Here is a 19,498-nt window from a genome sequence, read left to right as displayed (position 1 = left end):
TCCTCTCTTCAGATTAAAAAAAACACCCACCCCAGCGAAGCTGAGATTGAAATTCTGTTTGCCTTCTGTCTTGCCCCAAAGTCTTCAAACCTTAGCGCAAAAAAAAACAGATTTGTGTATCTTTTTCTTCTTCGTTTATGGGCTGAAACTCCCTCGTGCACTCATGTTTCTGCACGAGTGGGTTTTTACCTGCATGACAGTTTTCACCACGACATTCAGACAGCCATCCACTGCTTTCAGGGGAGATCTGTGTATCAAAGTTCTGTGACAAGAACTTCCCTTACCTGGTCAGGTCTGCAGAATATGTGAGCATCATCCTGCTCGAAGCGTCTGACGCGGGTCAGTCCTGACAGTGCCCCGGACAGTTCGTTGCGGTGAAGCACGCCAAAGTCAGCAAAGCGTAGCGGCAACTCTCGCCACGAGCGTGGTCGGTGATCAAACATCAGACTTGAGGGAGAAATAAGAAAAATAAACACACAGTTAAACAAGAAGAGCAAACGCTCGATCGAGTCACTTTCGCAGTTCTGAATATTATATGAGGCATCAGATGGACAGGAAGAAATTGCTATTCACAACACAATGAGTCACGTTCACATAAAATTTGAGCCCGGTCACTTTTATAGTTTCCGAGAAAAGCCCAACGTTAAGTTGTGTGTTGCCGAACAGAAAAGGCTAGTTATCTCCCTTGTTTTTCTGATAACGTTCGTAAAAGGCTACAGATGTAAATACTTTGATGTAAAGAATAATCCTACAAAGTTTCAATCACATCCGATGAACTTTGTCAAAGATATAAAATGTCTAATTTTTCCTTTGACGCTGACCTGTGACCTTGAAAAAGGTCAAAGGTCAACGAAACCATCGTTAAAGTGTAGAGGTCATTGGAGGTCACGACTAAACAAAATATGAGCCCGATCGCTTTGATAGTTTCCGAGAAAAGTCCAACGTTAAGGTGGTGTCTACGGACGGCCGGCCGGACGGCCGGCCGGCCGGACAGACTAACACTGACCGATTACATAGAGTCACTTTTTCTCAAGTGACTCAATGAGAAACTCAAGATGTTGACCGTCCGAAAGAGTACAAGCTTTTACACTAATATTGAGCTCTACTCTCTGGATATGAATTTTTCTGGGTTACTCCCTGCCTTTTTTAAATTTGTTATCTTGATGTTTCTTTTACAAGAAAGACCAGGTGTATTATCTTGCGTTTGGTTTACACTCTCTATCGATGGGAACGATGTAAATCTGACAACAAACCACCAAACATCGTTTTTGTCATCATTTTGGTAGTGAGAAAATAAGATAACAATCAACACAGGGAGCCATGCTTTGAAACACGGGTTCCGTGCTGATAACCACACGAGTTCCGTGCGGATAACCACTGGCAATCAAAGCTGGCGTGTGAAAGCAACTTTCTGTATTTTTGAGTTCATAAAATGTTGGGATGAATATGTCAGGTTTGAGGATGCACAGTTCTGTTTGTTCATCTCGGTATTCCACTCCATCGGCTTTCAGTTGTGAGTATTAAGCTTGCGTCGTGCAGCGAAGGAAAGAATCGCGATCTTGTTTCCGACTCAGTACCTCTTTGTTTTTCATTAGACCTGTCAATCTGCTTGCTCGGCTTTGTGAGATGTTTGCATATCTTGTTGCTATTTTCTTTGCTTTTATCATTATTTCTTATTTGTGCTTCGTTTATCGATACAATGTCTTGTGCACGGGTCAAAATGTGTGTGTCAGGGGTCAATTGGTTTGACTTGAACTTGACGTTCGTGTTTCTCACACAAAGATACACGCACTCCATGACTTTGTAAGAAGACATAACATATCGGTAGGTTTCATTTGTTTGTGACGAATTTATTGAAGTAGTTTTGTTTTTTTGTTTACTTTTGCCAGTTTGCCAGTTGGTTTTTGGAACTTTGCAAAGCAGTGTCTTGTCGTCTGTTTAGGTCTGGGGAAACGCCAATGAAAAGAGCCGAAGAATCCTCGAGCGTTTCTATTGGGTTTGCTTTTGATTATCCATGTAATAGGGCTTCCTGCAACTGTGGTAACCGGGGATTTATTCCCCGGGGAACATGAGATTTATTTCCCAGGTGCTTGTGAATGAAAACTCGTGAAAATGATGACAATCACTGTTGTTGTATGTGAGCATTATGCTGTGATGACATATCATATCACTCAGCCCTATTATCATTTAAACAAATTGTATAAAACTCTCTCTCTTTTTCAAGAAAATCAAGAAGGCTACATCAACAACCACCCCACATACACACAAAAAGACGCTCAATAATATTACATGCGGCCTTGTGTGTCACTCACCAGTGGCCTGGGCAGTTCATGGGTTTCAAGGCGTACTTTTCCTTCTCACAGTCAAACGAGAACATGTTGTCCTGCACAACCAAAGACACACCATTATGCCATAAGCAGTTAGTGACAACATAATGCCATAACCAGTGAGTGACACCATCATGCCATAACCAGTTAGTGACATCATCATGCCATAACCAGTTAGTGACATCATCATGCCATAACCAGTTAGTGACATCATCATGCCATAACCAGTTAGTGACAGGCAGGTTCCACTGTGCTACATTCTGTTTTGCCTTCATCGCGTGTCAGGGTACTGGTTGATGCCAGGATATATGACAGTAAGCATAAAGTTCTGCCCTGTCACATACTCTCAACCCATAATGAAAATCTTTAGCTTCATCATTATCATCATCCTCATCTGATCATCAAAATAATACAAAACAAACTGTGTCAGCTCTGAGTAAGAGCTGGGACAGCAAAAAACAAACGACAAAAAATGTAAAGAGTGCACAAGATGCGCTCAACAGTGTCCAAGCACATGGGACTGACAGCGTAGTGTTGCCAGTGGCCCGAGATCTCCCACAGCTTGGAGTTGTAGATGTTGGGCGACACCACCTCCGAGAACCCCCGCTTCCAGTACTCTTTCTGCAAACATAGACAACATTGCAGCGTCAGCAAACCTTTAAAAATAATTCAGAAAGCCAAGATTAGTTATAGATAGAAAACGAAACCTCACAAAATACAAGGCACAATGCCAAAAAGTCCAAATCTGACCGTAACAAACAATGCGCATTCACCCTTTTCCTTTTTGTCCAGAAGATAGAAATCTATTACCAGAAACAATTACACAGGACTTAAACACAACACACACAAAACGTTCCACTCCCTTGCCTCAACCCCTGTCCCTACACAAAAGGAGAGAGATAACAGACGGCTACTACTTGATGCACATGCAAAACGTCAAACGTCCCCAGACAACAACAGGACAGAGACAGCTCACCCGTATAAACTCCTTGAGCAAGTTGTAGATGTGAGCACCCTTGGGTAGGAAGAAGCAGCTGCCAGGACTCAGCTCATGGAAGAAAAACAACTCCTGGTCCTGCAAACACAGTTACCCTCTGATTATACATACAACATCTTAACTTATAATTGGAATGTCACCTTCGACAAAAGTTTCGCCCCGATTAATTATCTGTGAAATGCACGACTTTGTTGTAGTGTGGATGAACGCAGACAGCGTCTAATTCGAACACGGCGGAAAATAATGCCACGAAATAGATCTGCATTCAAAATTATGATTGCCTGCTTTGCGTACGCCACTTGTAGGCTCTTTCAAAAGGCTGTTTGCAAAAGTGACTCACACGGGCGGAATCTCACTGAATGAAGGGACGGTTTTATGGAGGACCTTGGTCATACTAGGCAGATTGTCTTTTTCCATTTTTGTTCCTCATTTTTGCTTCTCTCGATTTTTTTTTCTCGGCAGAGGAATGTTTTTCTCTCTTGACATGTGAAGCTTTTCACGGAAATCCTTGGATTGAAGGAGAATTCCCACGCGTGTAAATAAAAGCTTAATAAGAGACAATCTTATACACTCGCACTCCCCTGCGGTTTGTAAGAAAGACCCAATGGACCAAGCTTTTAACAACAAAAAATGCTCAGGTGGAGAAAAGAACATCTTGTACAGTAGAATGTTTCTGTAACAACCAACTAAGAGACCGATCAACGTTGTAGACAGGCGGTCGCAATGCAAAGGTGAATTATTTAATACAAAAATTTGTCTCCAATTCCTTAGTGTGGTTGTTGTGGGTAGGTAGTTGCATTCGTGAGGTGGCCGTGTTCAAGGTGGCCGCGTTCAAGAGGAGGCCACAAGGGGAGGTTCGACTGTAGAATGTATTTGATGCTCTTGGCACTTTCTTTGCAGAACCAAGACAGGGATAATTACACAACCTACCGATACACAGTGGACACATACCCCACAAACTATTCACAGAGAATTAAGAGATTAAATGAGGGCACACTGGGAGAGAGACAAAAACAATACAAGAGCAGGTACAAATAAAGAATATCACATTTAAATATACACAGGGTTTTTCTTCTTATGCACTCATGTGTCGTGCATGAGTGATTTTTGAAGCCAATGACCGTTTTTCCCCCAGCCAATTTAGCAGCTATACAGTCTTCGGAGAAGTTGTGTCGACAAGTCACAGGTGATAAAAACAGGTCCAAAACAGTCACCGATGGTAAAGGCGGGTGTAAAACAGTCACCGATCGTAAAGGCGGGTGTAAAACAGTCACTGATGGTAAAGGCGGGTGTAAAACAGTCACTGATGGTAAAGGCGGGTGTAAAACAGTCACCGATGCTAAAGACGGGTGTAAAACAGACACCGATGCTGAAGACGGGTGTAAAACAGTCACCGATGCTAAAGGCGGGTGCAAAACAGTCACGGATGCTAAAGACGGGTGTAAAACAGTCACCGATGCTAAAGGCGGGTGTAAAACAGTCACAGATGCTAAAGGCAGGTGTAAAACAGTCATCGATGCTAAAGGCGGGTGTAAACCAGTCACTGATGTAGCGTCACTGACCCTGCCGATCTTTCTGTGGTCGCGCTTGGCTGCCTCCTCCTGGAACTGTTTCCACTCCTTGAGCTGCTTGGGGTCGGGGAAGGATATGCCGTAAATCCTCTGCAGTGTTTCCGCGTCCGCCTTGCCCTCCCAGTAGGTCGACGAGTTCTGAGAGAGGAGTGAACACATTCAAGTTAGGGAACAGTGGAACCAAACCCGATTAACCCCATTAACCCACATCACATCAAACACAACTCCGTCAATTTCAAACTTAAAGGCATATGTACGCGCTCCCGTGTTTACAAAGTGTAGTTTGCCCATAATCGATGTCAAACGCACCATAAGACCATGTAATGACGATATGTCGCAATGCGCGGACCATATACATGCATTACAGCTTGTTCTAGCCTCTGAAAAAGTGAGGATGTCAACAAAGACGCGGAGTTATTTCCCTTGCGTCAACGCTACCTCTGTTGGCAAATCTATAAATAGGACGATCCAGATGAAAATGAAAATGAACATATCTCAACATTGAAGGGGTCCTAGACCACAATATTTTGCAGGGAACTTAATTTAGCATGTCTCCAGCTGTTGGTAAAGCAATTAGCGTGTATATTCATCGAGTTAATATGCCTTTAAAAAAATCTTACCAAAGTAACAACTGCAAGTTTTACGAAATCATAAATGCTCAAACATGGCAGGAATTAAGCCAATACAAATGGAAACAGATATGAGTTATGGGTATCATTATTTATTCCCCCCTCTATCTGTAAAGTGGAAAAGGGTGTTTATTTTTGATAACCGCCAAGCAACCAAATTATAACTACCCAGCAACAAGCCCGAATCCTCGATAACTTTTGAAGCTAGGTTTATTATCTGTACCATAAGTGTTTGCCTGTCTCTCCACATTAAAGACATTTGGGTTAACATACTTGTGATGTTTTGTTTTGTCATAAACTAAACGTCCAAATGGAAAATGATGACGAAAGACCCTGACCTTGGTGACAGCCATGGCCTTGATCTTGCCGGTGTGACGTACATGAGGCCCGCGACACAAGTCAATCAGGGGACCGCATCTGAAAAGTACAAGATGAATGCTTGTAACATGTCACTATATCATCTGAAAAGTACAAAAAGATGAATGCTTGAAACAAGTCAATATATATCATGCACAAGTGCAAATCCAGAAAAAACATACAACACAAGAACTATTGTCTCTTTCCAGTTATTGGAAATGTTAATACTGAAAACCACAAATGTTTTTGAAACAAGAAGGGCAAAGCCCATACGACTCACATGCTTTACACATTTTTCCTACCAAAATACATGTGACCTTGACCCAAGGTCAAGGTCATCCAAGGTCATGCAACACAAAGCTGTTAATTCAAGACATAGGAAGTACAATGGTGCTTATTGGCTCTTTCTACCATGAGATATGGTCACTTTTAGTGGTTCACTACCTTATTTTGGTCACATTTCATAAGGGTCAAAGTGACCTTGACCTTGATCATATGTGACCAAATGTGTCTCATGATGAAAGCATAACATGTGCCCCACATAATTTTTAAGTTTGAAACAGTTATCTTCCATAGTTCAGGGTCAAGGTCACTTCAAAATATGTATACAATCCAACTTTGAAGAGCTCCTGTGACCTTGACCTTGAAGCAAGGTAAACCAAACTGGTATCAAAAGGTGGGGCTTACTTTGCCCTATATATCATATATAGGTGAGGTATTGAATCTCAAAAACTTCAGAAAAAATGGGAAAAATGTGAAAAATAGCTGTTTTTTAGGCAACATTTATGGCCCCTGCGACCTTGACCTTGAAGCAAGGTCAAGATGCTATGTATGTTTTTTGGGGCCTTGTCATCATACACCATCTTGCCAAATTTGGTACTGATAGACTGAATAGTGTCCAAGAAATATCCAACGTTAAAGTTTTCCGGACGTCCGGACGTCCGGACGTCCGGACGGACGGACGGACGGACGGACGACTCGGGTGAGTACATAGACTCACTTTTGCTTCGCATGTGAGTCAAAAAACGAAAAAGAACAAAAGCATAAAACAAGGAAAAAACGAAAACAAATCAAAACGCAACAAGGCTGGCAATAACAGACGATTTTCCGAAATAACTCTTGTCAGGATTATCAGCGGTCTGGAGGGAGTTGGTTAACATGTCAATCGCGGGATACAGTCCTTCAGAGGCGTGGAAAGTGTTCCGGAAGTTGTGAAGTTTGACTGCAGTTTTGAGGGGAACCTACTCCCCAAGACCGCCGACAATTCTGACAAGAGTTATTTCCGGAAAATGTCTATTGAGAAGAAAACTTACTTGTAGACAGTGGTGGTGGGTGTGGTAACCTTTTCGTTCAGGATCCTCTGTTTGAACTTGTTGTACTAAAAAAGAGAATATAAGTTAGCTATCCCGAAACATTCACAAATAACAAAGCAACAAACAAGTGAAAATACGATTATTATATTACTATGCTTTCTTCCCGGAAAAATGTAACCTATGTCAACACACACACTCCGTTACAAGACCCCACTTTCTCTACTGTTTTCTTTACACATGTAGTGTCCTTCTTCTTCTTCTTCGTTCATGGGCTTAGACTCACACGTTCACTCATGTTTTTAGCATGAGTGGATTTTTACGTGTATGGCCGTTTTTTCCCCCCGCCATTCAGGCAGCATACGCCGATTTCGGGGGAGGCATGCTGGGTATTTTTGTGTTTCTATAACCCACCGAACTCTGACATGGATTACAGGATCTTTTTCGTGCGCACTTGGTCTTGTGCTTGCGTGTACACACGAAGGGGGTTAAGTCACTAGCAGGTCTGCACATAAGTTGACCTGGGAGATCGGAAAAATCGCCACTCTTAACCCACCAGGCGGCAGCGACCGGGATTCGAACTCACGACCTCCCGATTAGGAGGCCGACGTCTTACCACCACGCCACTGCGCCCGTCATGTAGTGTCCTTAAATTTACCTCCATTTTAAGACACAGACCTACATTTCTCAGACTGGCAGAGGTCTTACACCAGATCGAAGTACCACTGTACTACCTGCAACTCTTCTTTCCACAGAAATGATTGGGAGTAATTGATGGTTGACGGGGTTGTGTCTTTGCCACTTGTGTGAGTTTTTGCAAGGCACGCTGACTTTCTTTTCTCTCTTTAATCAAGTACAGTGGAACCTCTCTTTAATCCAGTACAGTGGAACCTCTCTTTAATCCAGTACAGTGGAACCTCTCTTTAATCAAGTACAGTGGAACCTCTCTTTAATCCAGTACAGTGGAACCTCTCTTTAATCCAGTACAGTGGAACCTCTCTTTAATCCAGTACAGTGGAACCTCTCTTTAATCCAGTACAGTGGAACCTCTCTTTAATCAAGTACAGTGGAACCTCTCTTTAATCAAGTACAGTGGAACCCCCCCTTTTCAGACCTGCACAAATCTGAGAAAATCCGGTCTTAAAGGAGAGAGTCTTAAAATGAAGGTACCTTTACTGAGGTAATGAACAGAAAAGGGGGTAAGCCTTAAATTTGGGGTAAGCCTTAAATTGGGGAATCTTAACAGGAGGTTTCCACTGTATGATCTTCTTCTTCGTTCATGGGCTGAAACTCCCACGTTCACTCATGTGACGTCTCTTGAACGAGTGGATTTTTACCAAATGAACGTTTTTACCCCGCCATTCAGGCAGCCACACGCCGCTTTCGGGGCAAGCATGCAGTGTATTTTTGTGTTTCTATAACCCACCAAACTCTGACATGGATTACAGGATCTTTTTTGTGCACACTTGGTATTGTGCTTGCATGTACACACAAAGGCGGATAAGGCACTAGCAGGTCTGCACATAAGTTGACCTGGGAGATTGAGAAAAATCTCCACCCTAATGCACCAGGTGCAGCCGGGATTCAAACCCGCAACCTTCTGCCTTGGAGGAAAATGTCTTATCCACAAGACCACTGCGCCGGTCCGTCACTGTATGATTCAATTTAAGAAACCAAGAAATTGTGTACTCACGGAGAACATTTCCAGAAGGTCCTCCTTCTTGACCTCGAGGCGCTCAAAGGGTTGCTTCTCCTTGACGATGCCCTTCACTAGCGTCTCCAGGTTGGGAAAGTCGTTGCTCGACACCGTCCTGGTCACAACAAGCAAAGGGGGATAATAATATCACAACATGCAAAGGGGGATTTTAGATTGAGTCTTGAAATAATCAGAGTGTTAAGCAATTCTCATCATGGTTGGGGGAGTCATTGCTACACACTTGCCTAGTCTGAAGAAGAGGGTATACCGTACTTTCCGGGTCATAAGGCGCGACTTTTTTCGAGTTCGACCCCTGCGTCTTGTATAACGAAGCGTCTAATCCGTGTATCCGTGTATGAAATACGAAAAAAAATCAAAGAGACCGCCTGAGTACCAGTCAAACAACTTGCTACTAGGTACTGCCCTGGCCAAGTTTCCTCGAGCTCTCAAGCCACCCAGCTATCACAAAAGACCTGCCTTTGATCTGGCCGCACACACAGATATTTCCACTCTGTTAAACTCGGTCACTGACCGGTCACAGACCCCGGTGCAGGATATGACAGGGGAACCACCTCTCATGGCAAAAACTGGGTCATTGACCCCTGGGAAGAAGGTCGTGTCTATAAACAAGGCCACCCAGCTATCACAATTGACCTGCCTTTGATCTGGCCGCACACACAGAGCACACACATTTCCAGTCTGTTAAACTCGGTCACTGACCGGTCACTGACCCCGGTGCAGGAAGCGTTTCCTCTCTCAGATATGACAGGGGAGCCACCTCTCACATATTTCCACTCTGTATTCTTCCTTTGATGTGCAGCTTATTTTCATTCTTCCACCGTTTGTTACCGGTATACTTTTTCAATTTTGGTGCGCCCTATCGGCCCCCTGCGTCCAATAGGTGACTGGATTACAATTTTTTTTAAAAAGAAGGGGGTGCGTCTTGTATAACGAAGCGCCTTGTCACCCGGAAAGTACGGTACTAGCTTAAGTCATTCATACAAATCTGCTTATTAAACAATAGACATCATTTAAAGGGCAGTACCTCTAGGTTGGGGAAGTTGTTGCTAGACATATGCCTTGTCACAAGAAGAGGAGAACAATAGTTGAAGTCTTGAGATGAATCACATCAGGACACAATAGACAAAGTCCTGAAATAACTCTGTCGGGTTTGTATGCCTTGTGATAGAGTGAATGATTTTAGTGAGGCAAGCTTTCAACACATACTCATTGTCCACGTGTTTCAGACACACACCTCGCTAGTGACTGGCCTATAATGTCACGTGTTTCAGACACACACCTCGCTAGTGACTGGCCTATAATGTCACGTGTTTCAGACACACCCCTCGCTAGTGACTGGCCTATAATGTCACGTGTTTCAGACACACACCTCGCTAGTGACTGGCCTATAATGTCACGTGTTTCAGACACACACCTCGCTAGTGACTGGCCGATAATGTCACGTGTTTCAGACACACACCTCGCTACTGACTGGCCTATAATGTCACATGTTTAGATACACCCCTGCTACTGACTGGCCTATAATGTCACATGTTTAGATACACCCCTGCTACTGACTGGCCTATAATGTCACATGTTTAGATACACCCCTGCTACTGACTGGCCTATAATGTCACGTGTTTCAGACACACCCCTCGCTAGTGACTGGCCTATAATGTCACGTGTTTCAGACACACCCCTCGCTAGTGACTGGCCTATAATGTCACGTGTTTCAGACACACCCCTCGCCAGTGACTGGCCTATAATGTCACGTGTTTCAGACACACCCCTCGCTAGTGACTGGCCTATAATGTCACGTGTTTCAGACACACCCCTCGCTAGTGACTGGCCTATAATGTCACGTGTTTCAGACACACCCCTTGCTAGTGACTGGCCGATAATGTCACGTGTTTCAGACACACCCCTCGCTAGTGACTGGCCTATAATGTCACATGTTTCAGACACACCCCTCGCTAGTGACTGGCCTATAATGTCACGTGTTTCAGACACACCCCTCGCTAGTGACTGGCCTATAATGTTATGTGTTTCAGACACACACCTCCCTAGTGACTGGTTTTGTCACGTGTTTGAGACACACCTTCTCGCTAGTGACTGGCCTATAATGTTTGAGACACACCTTCTCGCTAGTGACTGGCCTATAATGTCACGTGTTTCAGACACACACCTCGCTAGTGACTGGCCTATAATGTCACGTGTTTCAGACACACACCTCGCTAGTGACTGGCCTATAATGTCCTGTCAATTTACAGAGGCTATGAACAGAACTCTTGAGAACAGAGGGTCTACAAACAGAGGAATTCTTAAATTGGGGGTTCTTAAGGGGAGACACCACAGTGAAAAAAGTGATATTTTGTTTTCTGGTCATTTTGTTTTTCTCTCTGAGTTTGGAGGTTGAACCTCTTCTGGTCACACTGGTGCTATTTTACATTAGAAATATTAATAAACGGTACAGCAGTCCCTGCAATGTACGGCCCCCGGCGTGAGCGGACACCTGACATGTACGGACACATTTGCTCGGCACGGAGTGTTTTCCTTCTATATTTGCCCCCCCTTAAACGGACACCTGCAAAACGTGGACGCGGACACTCATTTTCGGTCCCAACAGCAGGTCATACCTCCAATGTACGGACAGACCATCGTCAAATTTTCACCACAACAAAATCGATAACAGAGCAGTCCGGCTCTTGGTACAAAGATCACAGCCGCAATGGTGTGATGACAGTCACTGATAACTTGAGTGCACGTGTACCCATCGTGTGTCTGTGTGTAACCTCTTTCATTGACAAGATACTCTTGTTTCCCCTCAGCCTTGACCAGTGAGTCGGTTGCCTAATCTATGAACCCTTCAGTTGTCTTGCTTTGTCAAAAGTTACGACACAGTCAACTGGTTTTGCTCTGAGTGAACAGTGCAGCTGGCCTCTCTGGCCACAGCCCCCAACAGTACATGGCTGGAGGGAGTGAGAGAGAGAAAGGGGGGGGGGGGGGTGGAGGGTTAGCTGGCTAAACTCTGTGGGGTGTTCGGTGTCACCGCATGTCAGCAGGAAGAGCATTGGAGAGAAATAGAGAGGTGTACTCTTCCACACAATTTCCAAGCATCAGTCGTCACGGCTTGGGGTAGGCATTAGTGAGGGAGAGTGGGAGCTGTGTTATGTACAGTGTATTTCCGACTGAAGAGTGAAAAGTCACTGCCATGCCACATGATCGGCATGCAGTCAATAAAGCCAGACAAGAAACAAATAAATTACTTGATTATGACATGCAGCTCTATCTGCTATTTATTCAAACTGGTTTTCAAGCTTATTCTTGCAAAGCATCTGCACACGCTCCTCTGTGCTGTGTTTGTGTGGCTGCTTTCGTATACATGTCAGTGCATGGTGAGTGTGTTCACTGCCTTGAGGATTTATTTTATCTCTTCTTTTCAACACTTTTCATACAAATCCTTTTTACAGAATGTTTAAAGAAGTATTAGGAGTTTATTGTTATTGTTTAGTAGCCACAAGAAGTGATTAGCATAGACTCAATCCTGTTGTTTGTGTGTCTCTGTGTGAGTGTATGGGGGAGGGGGTGGTGTGGTCACCCCTCCCGTGACCGGACACCTGCAATGTACGGACAATTTTGCTATGGCCCAAGGGTGTCCGTTCATGAGAGGGACTGCTGTATAAACGGCTAAATAAACGGTGTATGCAATTCTGTATGCAAGGGTGTTCCACTGTGCTGTACCAGGGAGCATGCAATGGTGGCAACTTACTCGTCAGTCGACATGTCATAGAAGAAGCCCCCCTCCACCGGGGGACCGTAGCACAGGTGACCCCCGTAGTGGTTTTCCATCGCCTCCCCCAGGATGTGAGCACTTGAATGCCAGAACACGTACTGACCTACAAACACAATGAAAGTGTCAGTTCATTTCAATTTTAACACGGAACAACTTGAACAAGTGAGTACACAGCCTATTGAATACAAAACAACCGTCATCTCCCAAGCTGTACTGAGTGTGTAGCGCCAGCGAACGCCAAGAAGAAAGAAGAAAAATTGAATGCAAACAGTCTGACTGGGGATTTTTTTTATGCTTGATTAGTGTCTGTTTTGTCCACAATATATATTGCTCTACATGACAGCATTTGAAGGCAAAACCTAAGCAGTTTGTTTCTTGTAGGTTAATATCTGAGAAACAAAGGGAAGTAAGCGCTCTAAATACATACATGTGGAACAGAGTAAGTGAAAGTTGTGCGGAACCAATCTCCTGGCAACTTCAGGTAAAGAATAAATTATGCATTGTTTAAAATTGCTACATTTACTAACAATATTTGGTTCATTTTTGTCTTCATTCCAGAAAATAACTATCCTTCCCTGTGGGCCGGCTGGGGGCGGGTTGCTATTTCATGTGCACTATGAGTGCGACCACACGTGCCTTGGCGTGTGTGTGCGAGTGTGCGAGGGCTGTATTTTGTATATTGATTATTTGATACATGTATAAATGTGTCTCCAGGAATATGTTTTGTTTTAATCTTGTATCGATACTATTTAGTTCTGCCTCGTTATTAGCCATTGGGTATAACTGTTTTATCATCACTGCTTTGTTGTTGTTCTTTGGCCATTTACGTTGAATGACTTGTTATACATCGACATTGATAGTTTTATTCTTCTTCGTCGTTCGCTAGATAGTTTTATCATAAGAACCTTTTCTAATTCCTATTAACTCGATGTTCTTTAACTATATTTATACATAAATGCATATTGTAAAGCAGTATGCATTGTTAGAGGATTTTTTTAGTAGCAGTGTTTAAATGTCGAAGCTGCTTTTCCCAGTTTTACCTAAGAGACCGACTGTATATTGTGTTATTGTATTTGTCAGACTTGATTGTACCAAGTCCCTACACATGTTGTAATGCGCTTAGAGCCAAATATTTTTGGTTTTTTTGTAAGGGATAGGCGCAATATAAATACACTTTATTATTATTATTATTATTATTATAATAAAAGCCAATTGGGAGGTGGCTGCAAGACCACAGTCAGGCATGAATTATCACCACAAGTTCAACACAGCACACTCACCATCAGGATCGTCAAACTTGAGGAGCTTGAGATTGGCGTCACCTTCAAACGGTCGGTCAAGGTCCCACAGCTGGTCGTTGACCTTGGCAATCACAACGCTGTCCGCCAAACCCTGACTGCATGGTGCACACAACAAGAAACACGTTGGCCCAAGTCAGATAACTTTTTACACTACACCGCCTTATTTTGAGAGAAATGTCTGCCTGCCAAAAAGTATTATACAATAACAGACAACTTCCGTATCTTTATCAACTCTGTCAGTAAGATTTTCATTGACTGTCCAAGATTTGCCTTTTCAAAACAATGAGGCAAATACATGTGGCCGCTGATCAGTGGTGAAAAGCGATTATTGACTCAGTAAATAGTGAGCTCTGATGAGCAGATTTTCCCAAAAAGGGATCATACTGATCGGACACTGCATGGTTTGCAAATGGTAGCTAATTCACTGCAACTTGTGATCAACAAAGGGAAGTAGGCGCTCTACATGCATACAACATTGAGTAATAGAGTAAGCGCTCTACATGCATACAACATTGAGTAATAGAGTAAGCGCTCTACATGCATACATCATTGAGTAATAGAGTAGGCCAGAGTTGTGCAGGACCATAACTCATAACTTCACTGTAACTTTATGAATGCTTGTCTCCACTGATCAGTGGCGTGTTTGCTTCACTGCTTTGAAGAGAACTCTTAAAGCTAAACTGATTGCTGAACACTGTCTATTTCAGGACTACAAAGAGCACTTTTTCCCACAGCATTGATCTTCCCGGTGTACTTTGTGTATAACTAATACAAACACTAATAGCAAACAAACCTTAAGATTTGCAATGCTGTAAAAAAAAAAACTCACAAGATCAGGAATTCTCAATTGTTAAGAAGATTTACTGGCCTTGTTTCGCAACCATGCAAGATGTGAACACTACTAAAGTCGTCTTCTATTACAATTCATTCAGTCTGTACCTCCAGGTTTTGTTTGTGCTCATACATAATTCATCAGCAAAATATCACTAATCCATGGTTTTCCTCTTTTATAATATAAAAAGTGGGGGTTGCACCTTCTACATGTTCTTTAGCTTCACATTTTGCATAGAACAAAATATTAGAATAATGTCTAAACTTTTCAGCAGTAATTCAGATAATTCCACACAAAAGCCAGCAGAGAAAGACAGTCCAACCTGATGCCCGAAGCAACGTTGTACGGAGTTGTCTTCCATGACTGCCCGTCCACCACCTTGCCATCTGGTAGAGTGATTTTGATTGGCTGCGGTACTTGGGCAGCCAGCCACTCATCATGCTCCTTCTTCAGCCTGTCCCACAACTGCTGGCGTTTGGCGATAAACTCCGGCGGGGGTTCAAGCTGAAAACAAAGACAATTTTTAGGGGTTTATTTTTGTTTTTGCATTTGGTTTATATATATATCTTAATGTCCCTTGGGAATAGATGTGTTTCCTTCACACCTCTCGCTAGTGGTTGGCCCCTCCAATGTTTTTGCCAGGTTTTGCAAGAAAAGGTCACTCTTCCACAACCCCTACAAACCCAACGGAGTTATTTCCGAAAATCGTCTATTCCCTCGTGGAAATTCTGATTTCTATCCCTGGGGATAGCGTGCAGCGACAGAATCAGTCAATCACGCCATTGACGATTTTCAATTTCATTCTGGTATTTTCATATAAATCTTGGCAAAACATTGGAAATTCCGTGTCCAGGCAAACACTACTAAAGGTGACTCACCTTCAACGGGCGTTTGGGTTGATCCCCAGCACCTGCCGCTTCCTTCCCCTTCTTTCCCTTGGGCTTCGCTTCCTGAAAATCACAATCACACATTTCTTAAGTTTGACAAGTTTGACAAGGGGTAGAACCCTATTTTAAGATCTGATACACAAATGGAAGAAAGCACAATAAATCTTAAACAAATAAGGCAGAACCCTATTTCAAGAACGGATAAACAAAGGGAAGAATGCATGATCAATCTTAAACAAATGAGTCAGAGTGCTATTTTAAGATCTGATAAACAAAGGGAAGAGAGCACGATAAATGTATCTATATCTATATATATATACGACTTGTGTCTGTCTGTCTGTCTGTCTGTGTGTGTGTGTGTGTGTGTGTGTATGTGTGTGTGCGCGATGCACGGCCAAAGTTCTCGATGGATCTGCTTCAAATTTGGTGGGCATATTCAGGTACACCCGGGACAGGACACAACCTGGTCGATATTTCAACACGTGCTCTCAGCGCGCAGCGCTGAACCGATTTTGGTTCCACCTCAGCTACCCGGGCCCCCATACCGACACACCAAAGCCAAAGTTCTTGGTGGATCTTTTTCAAATTTGGACACCGTATTCAGCTACACCCCACTGCTTGACTCAAATCTTTACAAACATTGACTATATTCTATACAAGAAACACTTAACAAGGGTAAAAGGAGAAACAGAACCGTTAGTCGCCTCTTACGACATGCTGGGTAGCATCGGGTAAATTCTTTCTCGTCCCAACCAATATGGGACTCCCCCTAACCCGCGGGGGGTGGCCACCCAGTTCTTGTCACTTGTTCATTTCAATGCTTGTTCATTAATCTCTCGGATGCCAGGAGGTAGGTTCCGCATGACTCTCACTAAGTCTATTGCATATATATGTTGTATGCATTCATCGTGCCCACTTCTCTTTGTATATATATGTATATCAGATCTTAAAAAAGCACTCTGCCTCATTTGTAAAATGTTAACAAAAGTAAATCCAAAAACAAAGAGACTGCCAACGTTCCAAAATTCAGAATCAAAAAACAAGAAAGGTAGGTTGTTGGAACGTTTGTTATTGACAAAACAATACATTCACAGATATTTCAACCCAACGAAATTTCATTCGCTCGGCTTCCTGATGAGTGCACGTAAACCGATAGAACTATCAAGATAAGTTTTGTGTGAATATTTGTTTGTCTGTTCACTTAAAAGACCGTTGGGTTGAAATATCTGTGAATGTATTGTTTTGTCAATAACAAACGTTCCAACAACCTACCTTTCTTGTTTTTTATAACAAAAGTAAACTTCAAATTGTAATTGGTGTACAGTTAGTAGTTACATAATTCTTTACAGCAATTTCACCACACCTGTCGGGGATGAGATTTATCTAAAAGTAAACTACTCTATAAACCACAAAATCAAAACAAACAGTTTAAAATCTGAGCAAGTATGTGATAATATAATTATGTGTTTGCAAGCATATTCCAGTGAACAGGTTTTTTCTGATCATCTGTTTTCAGTAACACCTACCTAAATGGCGGGGTAAAAAACGGTCATACACGTAAAATTCCACTCTTGCAAAAAACACGAGTGTACGTGGGAGTTTCAGCCCACGAACGCAGAAGACAGATTCACAGAAGAAGAGTAACACCTACAGTGTTTCCTTTAAAGAAATTTAAAAGGATCATGACAAAGAAACAATTAAGTTAATAAGTTTGAACATGCAATACAATTAATACTCCTAAACTCCATCAATATTTGCAAAGGAAGCTAAGGCAAAAAAGAAAAAGGTCTGTTTACGGTAACATAGGCAAAAAAAATAGGGTCGGTAGGTCGGGATTTTTTTTTTCTCCAAAAAACCATATTTTTACGTTATTTTGCAAAAAAAAACAAGATTTTTTTTTTTTCCTCCAAATGCAAAAAAAAGTCTAGGGTCGCGCGAAAAAAATAGGGTCGGTCGGGTTACCGTAAACAGACCTATTTTTTTTTTTTTTGCCTAACAAAATGTACAAGTACTCATACCATTTCGGCGGATTTAACTGCCACACTAGTTCTTCAACCAAAGCAAAAGTAAACTTGAGACCAGTAGAACATTCTCATAAACAAGTGAAATTCAAACTCTTTCGTGTTACAGTCCAGTGAACCTAGCTACTCTGATACGTACTGTCCCCCACAAAGTACGAAATATATTCTGTACTGGCAGTACAGAACATTTAAAAAAAATTCTAGGGTTCAGATCAAGTAACAGCAATGAGGACTTCTGGTCAACGGGGTTGATGCAATAGACCCTATCGGTATTCCAAGCTCTCGTAATCTCTCGCAAACTTCAGAGCATAGCAAAGCATGCGGTATAGCGATCTCGTGCGAGCTGCACAAGCCAAGGTTCGAAGTTCTCGTGATGTTCAAAGCATAACAAAGAGCGTGTCTCGCGAGAGCTGCTCAGATACCGAAAAGGTCTATAGGAAGCAATGGATGATGAAACACCTTCTGAATGTTTTTTTATAGCCAGTAGCCGGCTATCCAGGTTTCCCAATTGCTTCGTTTCCGGCCAATTTATGTGGAGCACGTGATGCGCACAAAAAATATTGGCCGTCTAGAAGTGTCGTCTGCGCAATGATCGCGGCGGCGCCCGCGGCTTTCTTGACCGCCAAGGACGACCGCGCACGTTGTGATACGTCATTCGTTAGACCTCAATAGTCCCAAATCACACCAAAGTCTGCGAAGACACATGACATTTCACTCCATTAAAATGAAAAGCAACAGAAAGAAATATATCAATTTCCTAACCATTCTAGTAACAGTTATAAGATCTGTCAAACAACAAGCGAATGGAAGTATAATGACCACACTTCACATGAGAGAAAAGTTAGTTAATACTATCAAACTTAACGTGCAGAGAAACAGTTCAAGGTCATGACACCTGAAAACATTACATTACTAATATGAAATATCAACAAAATAAACTTTTTAACTGATTTGATTAACTTATAGTTATAATAATTTCATTTGATGAGGATGATGCAATCAGAGGTACCAAACAAAAACACTGCCCCACCCACGAAGATTGGCTATTTGGATCTTCAGTCAACTAACAGCATCAAACGCTACAGTTAATATTTCCCACAAAATCCACTGCAACTGATCACAACGGCTATCACAACAGGACCACATGCAAAAACAAAGAACTACGCAATGATTTATTCGGGTGTTAGCTTCAGCCGCTATCTTTGACTACATTGAAAGAGAAGGTACGGCCTGAATGAGAAACTCAAACACACCATACTCATCATCCTTCGATACGAGATTCCTATCCGCTTCGCTAAACGAACTAAATTCCGTGAAGAAAACATTGCAGAGAAACGAAAGAGAAGGAACAAAGCTTCATGCCTTGTCGGTCACATTCATCTTGGCCACACCAGCAGCCACGTTTTCAGCCATGTTGAAGAATCAATCACGAACAAGAACTACGAAGACTGATTGGTAGTGATCCCCCTTCCTATACGTCATTGGCCTAAAAATAGGTTGGTGGGAATTTCCAAATAAATGTAGGCTTGAAGTTGAACCTCAGTTTTGACGTCGCTTGCACGTGCACACAGCACATGTAAGACATACATACATTCATTTTATCTATGTCTCTGGTGCGGAGTAACGTTTGTTAGTATGTTTATGTTGTTCTTTTCTTTTCGGCTATGAATGTGTATGTAAAACACTAATGATACAAATCAAGGTTGAGATTCACTTTACAATTTGAATACATATTACCGTAGCCCAACGCTGCAGAAAGAAAACGAAACAAACGGCA

At 42.5% G+C, this 19,498-nt stretch overlaps 1 protein-coding gene across 2 annotated transcripts in view; it reads right to left on the bottom strand.

The window, feature by feature from the left end:
• LOC138946650 (threonine--tRNA ligase 1, cytoplasmic-like) overlaps positions 1-19,193 on the bottom strand; it is a 31,980-nt gene extending 12,787 nt beyond the window's left edge. Inside the window, exons 1-13 of one of the 2 annotated variants that reach the window (XM_070318087.1) lie at positions 19,084-19,193; positions 15,692-15,763; positions 15,136-15,317; positions 13,961-14,076; positions 12,657-12,783; positions 8,885-9,002; positions 7,195-7,259; positions 5,863-5,941; positions 4,887-5,033; positions 3,304-3,402; positions 2,853-2,948; positions 2,313-2,383; positions 285-447 (exon numbers count right to left, since the gene is read on the bottom strand). In XM_070318087.1, the coding sequence (XP_070174188.1) occupies positions 285-447; positions 2,313-2,383; positions 2,853-2,948; positions 3,304-3,402; positions 4,887-5,033; positions 5,863-5,941; positions 7,195-7,259; positions 8,885-9,002; positions 12,657-12,783; positions 13,961-14,076; positions 15,136-15,317; positions 15,692-15,763; positions 19,084-19,134 (1,386 nt within the window). In that variant the 5' untranslated portion in view covers positions 19,135-19,193. Of the gene's footprint in view, positions 1-284; positions 448-2,312; positions 2,384-2,852; positions 2,949-3,303; positions 3,403-4,886; positions 5,034-5,862; positions 5,942-7,194; positions 7,260-8,884; positions 9,003-12,656; positions 12,784-13,960; positions 14,077-15,135; positions 15,318-15,691; positions 15,764-18,974 lie in introns of both variants that reach the window. The other variant, XM_070318082.1, reaches the window with a different exon arrangement.
• Positions 19,194-19,498: the final 305 nt, after the last annotated feature.

The sequence above is a fragment of the Littorina saxatilis genome, linkage group LG1, assembly GCF_037325665.1.
Source record: "Littorina saxatilis isolate snail1 linkage group LG1, US_GU_Lsax_2.0, whole genome shotgun sequence".
Lineage (NCBI taxonomy): Eukaryota > Metazoa > Mollusca > Gastropoda > Littorinimorpha > Littorinidae > Littorina > Littorina saxatilis.
This window is presented reverse-complemented; position numbering and strand designations above follow the sequence as displayed.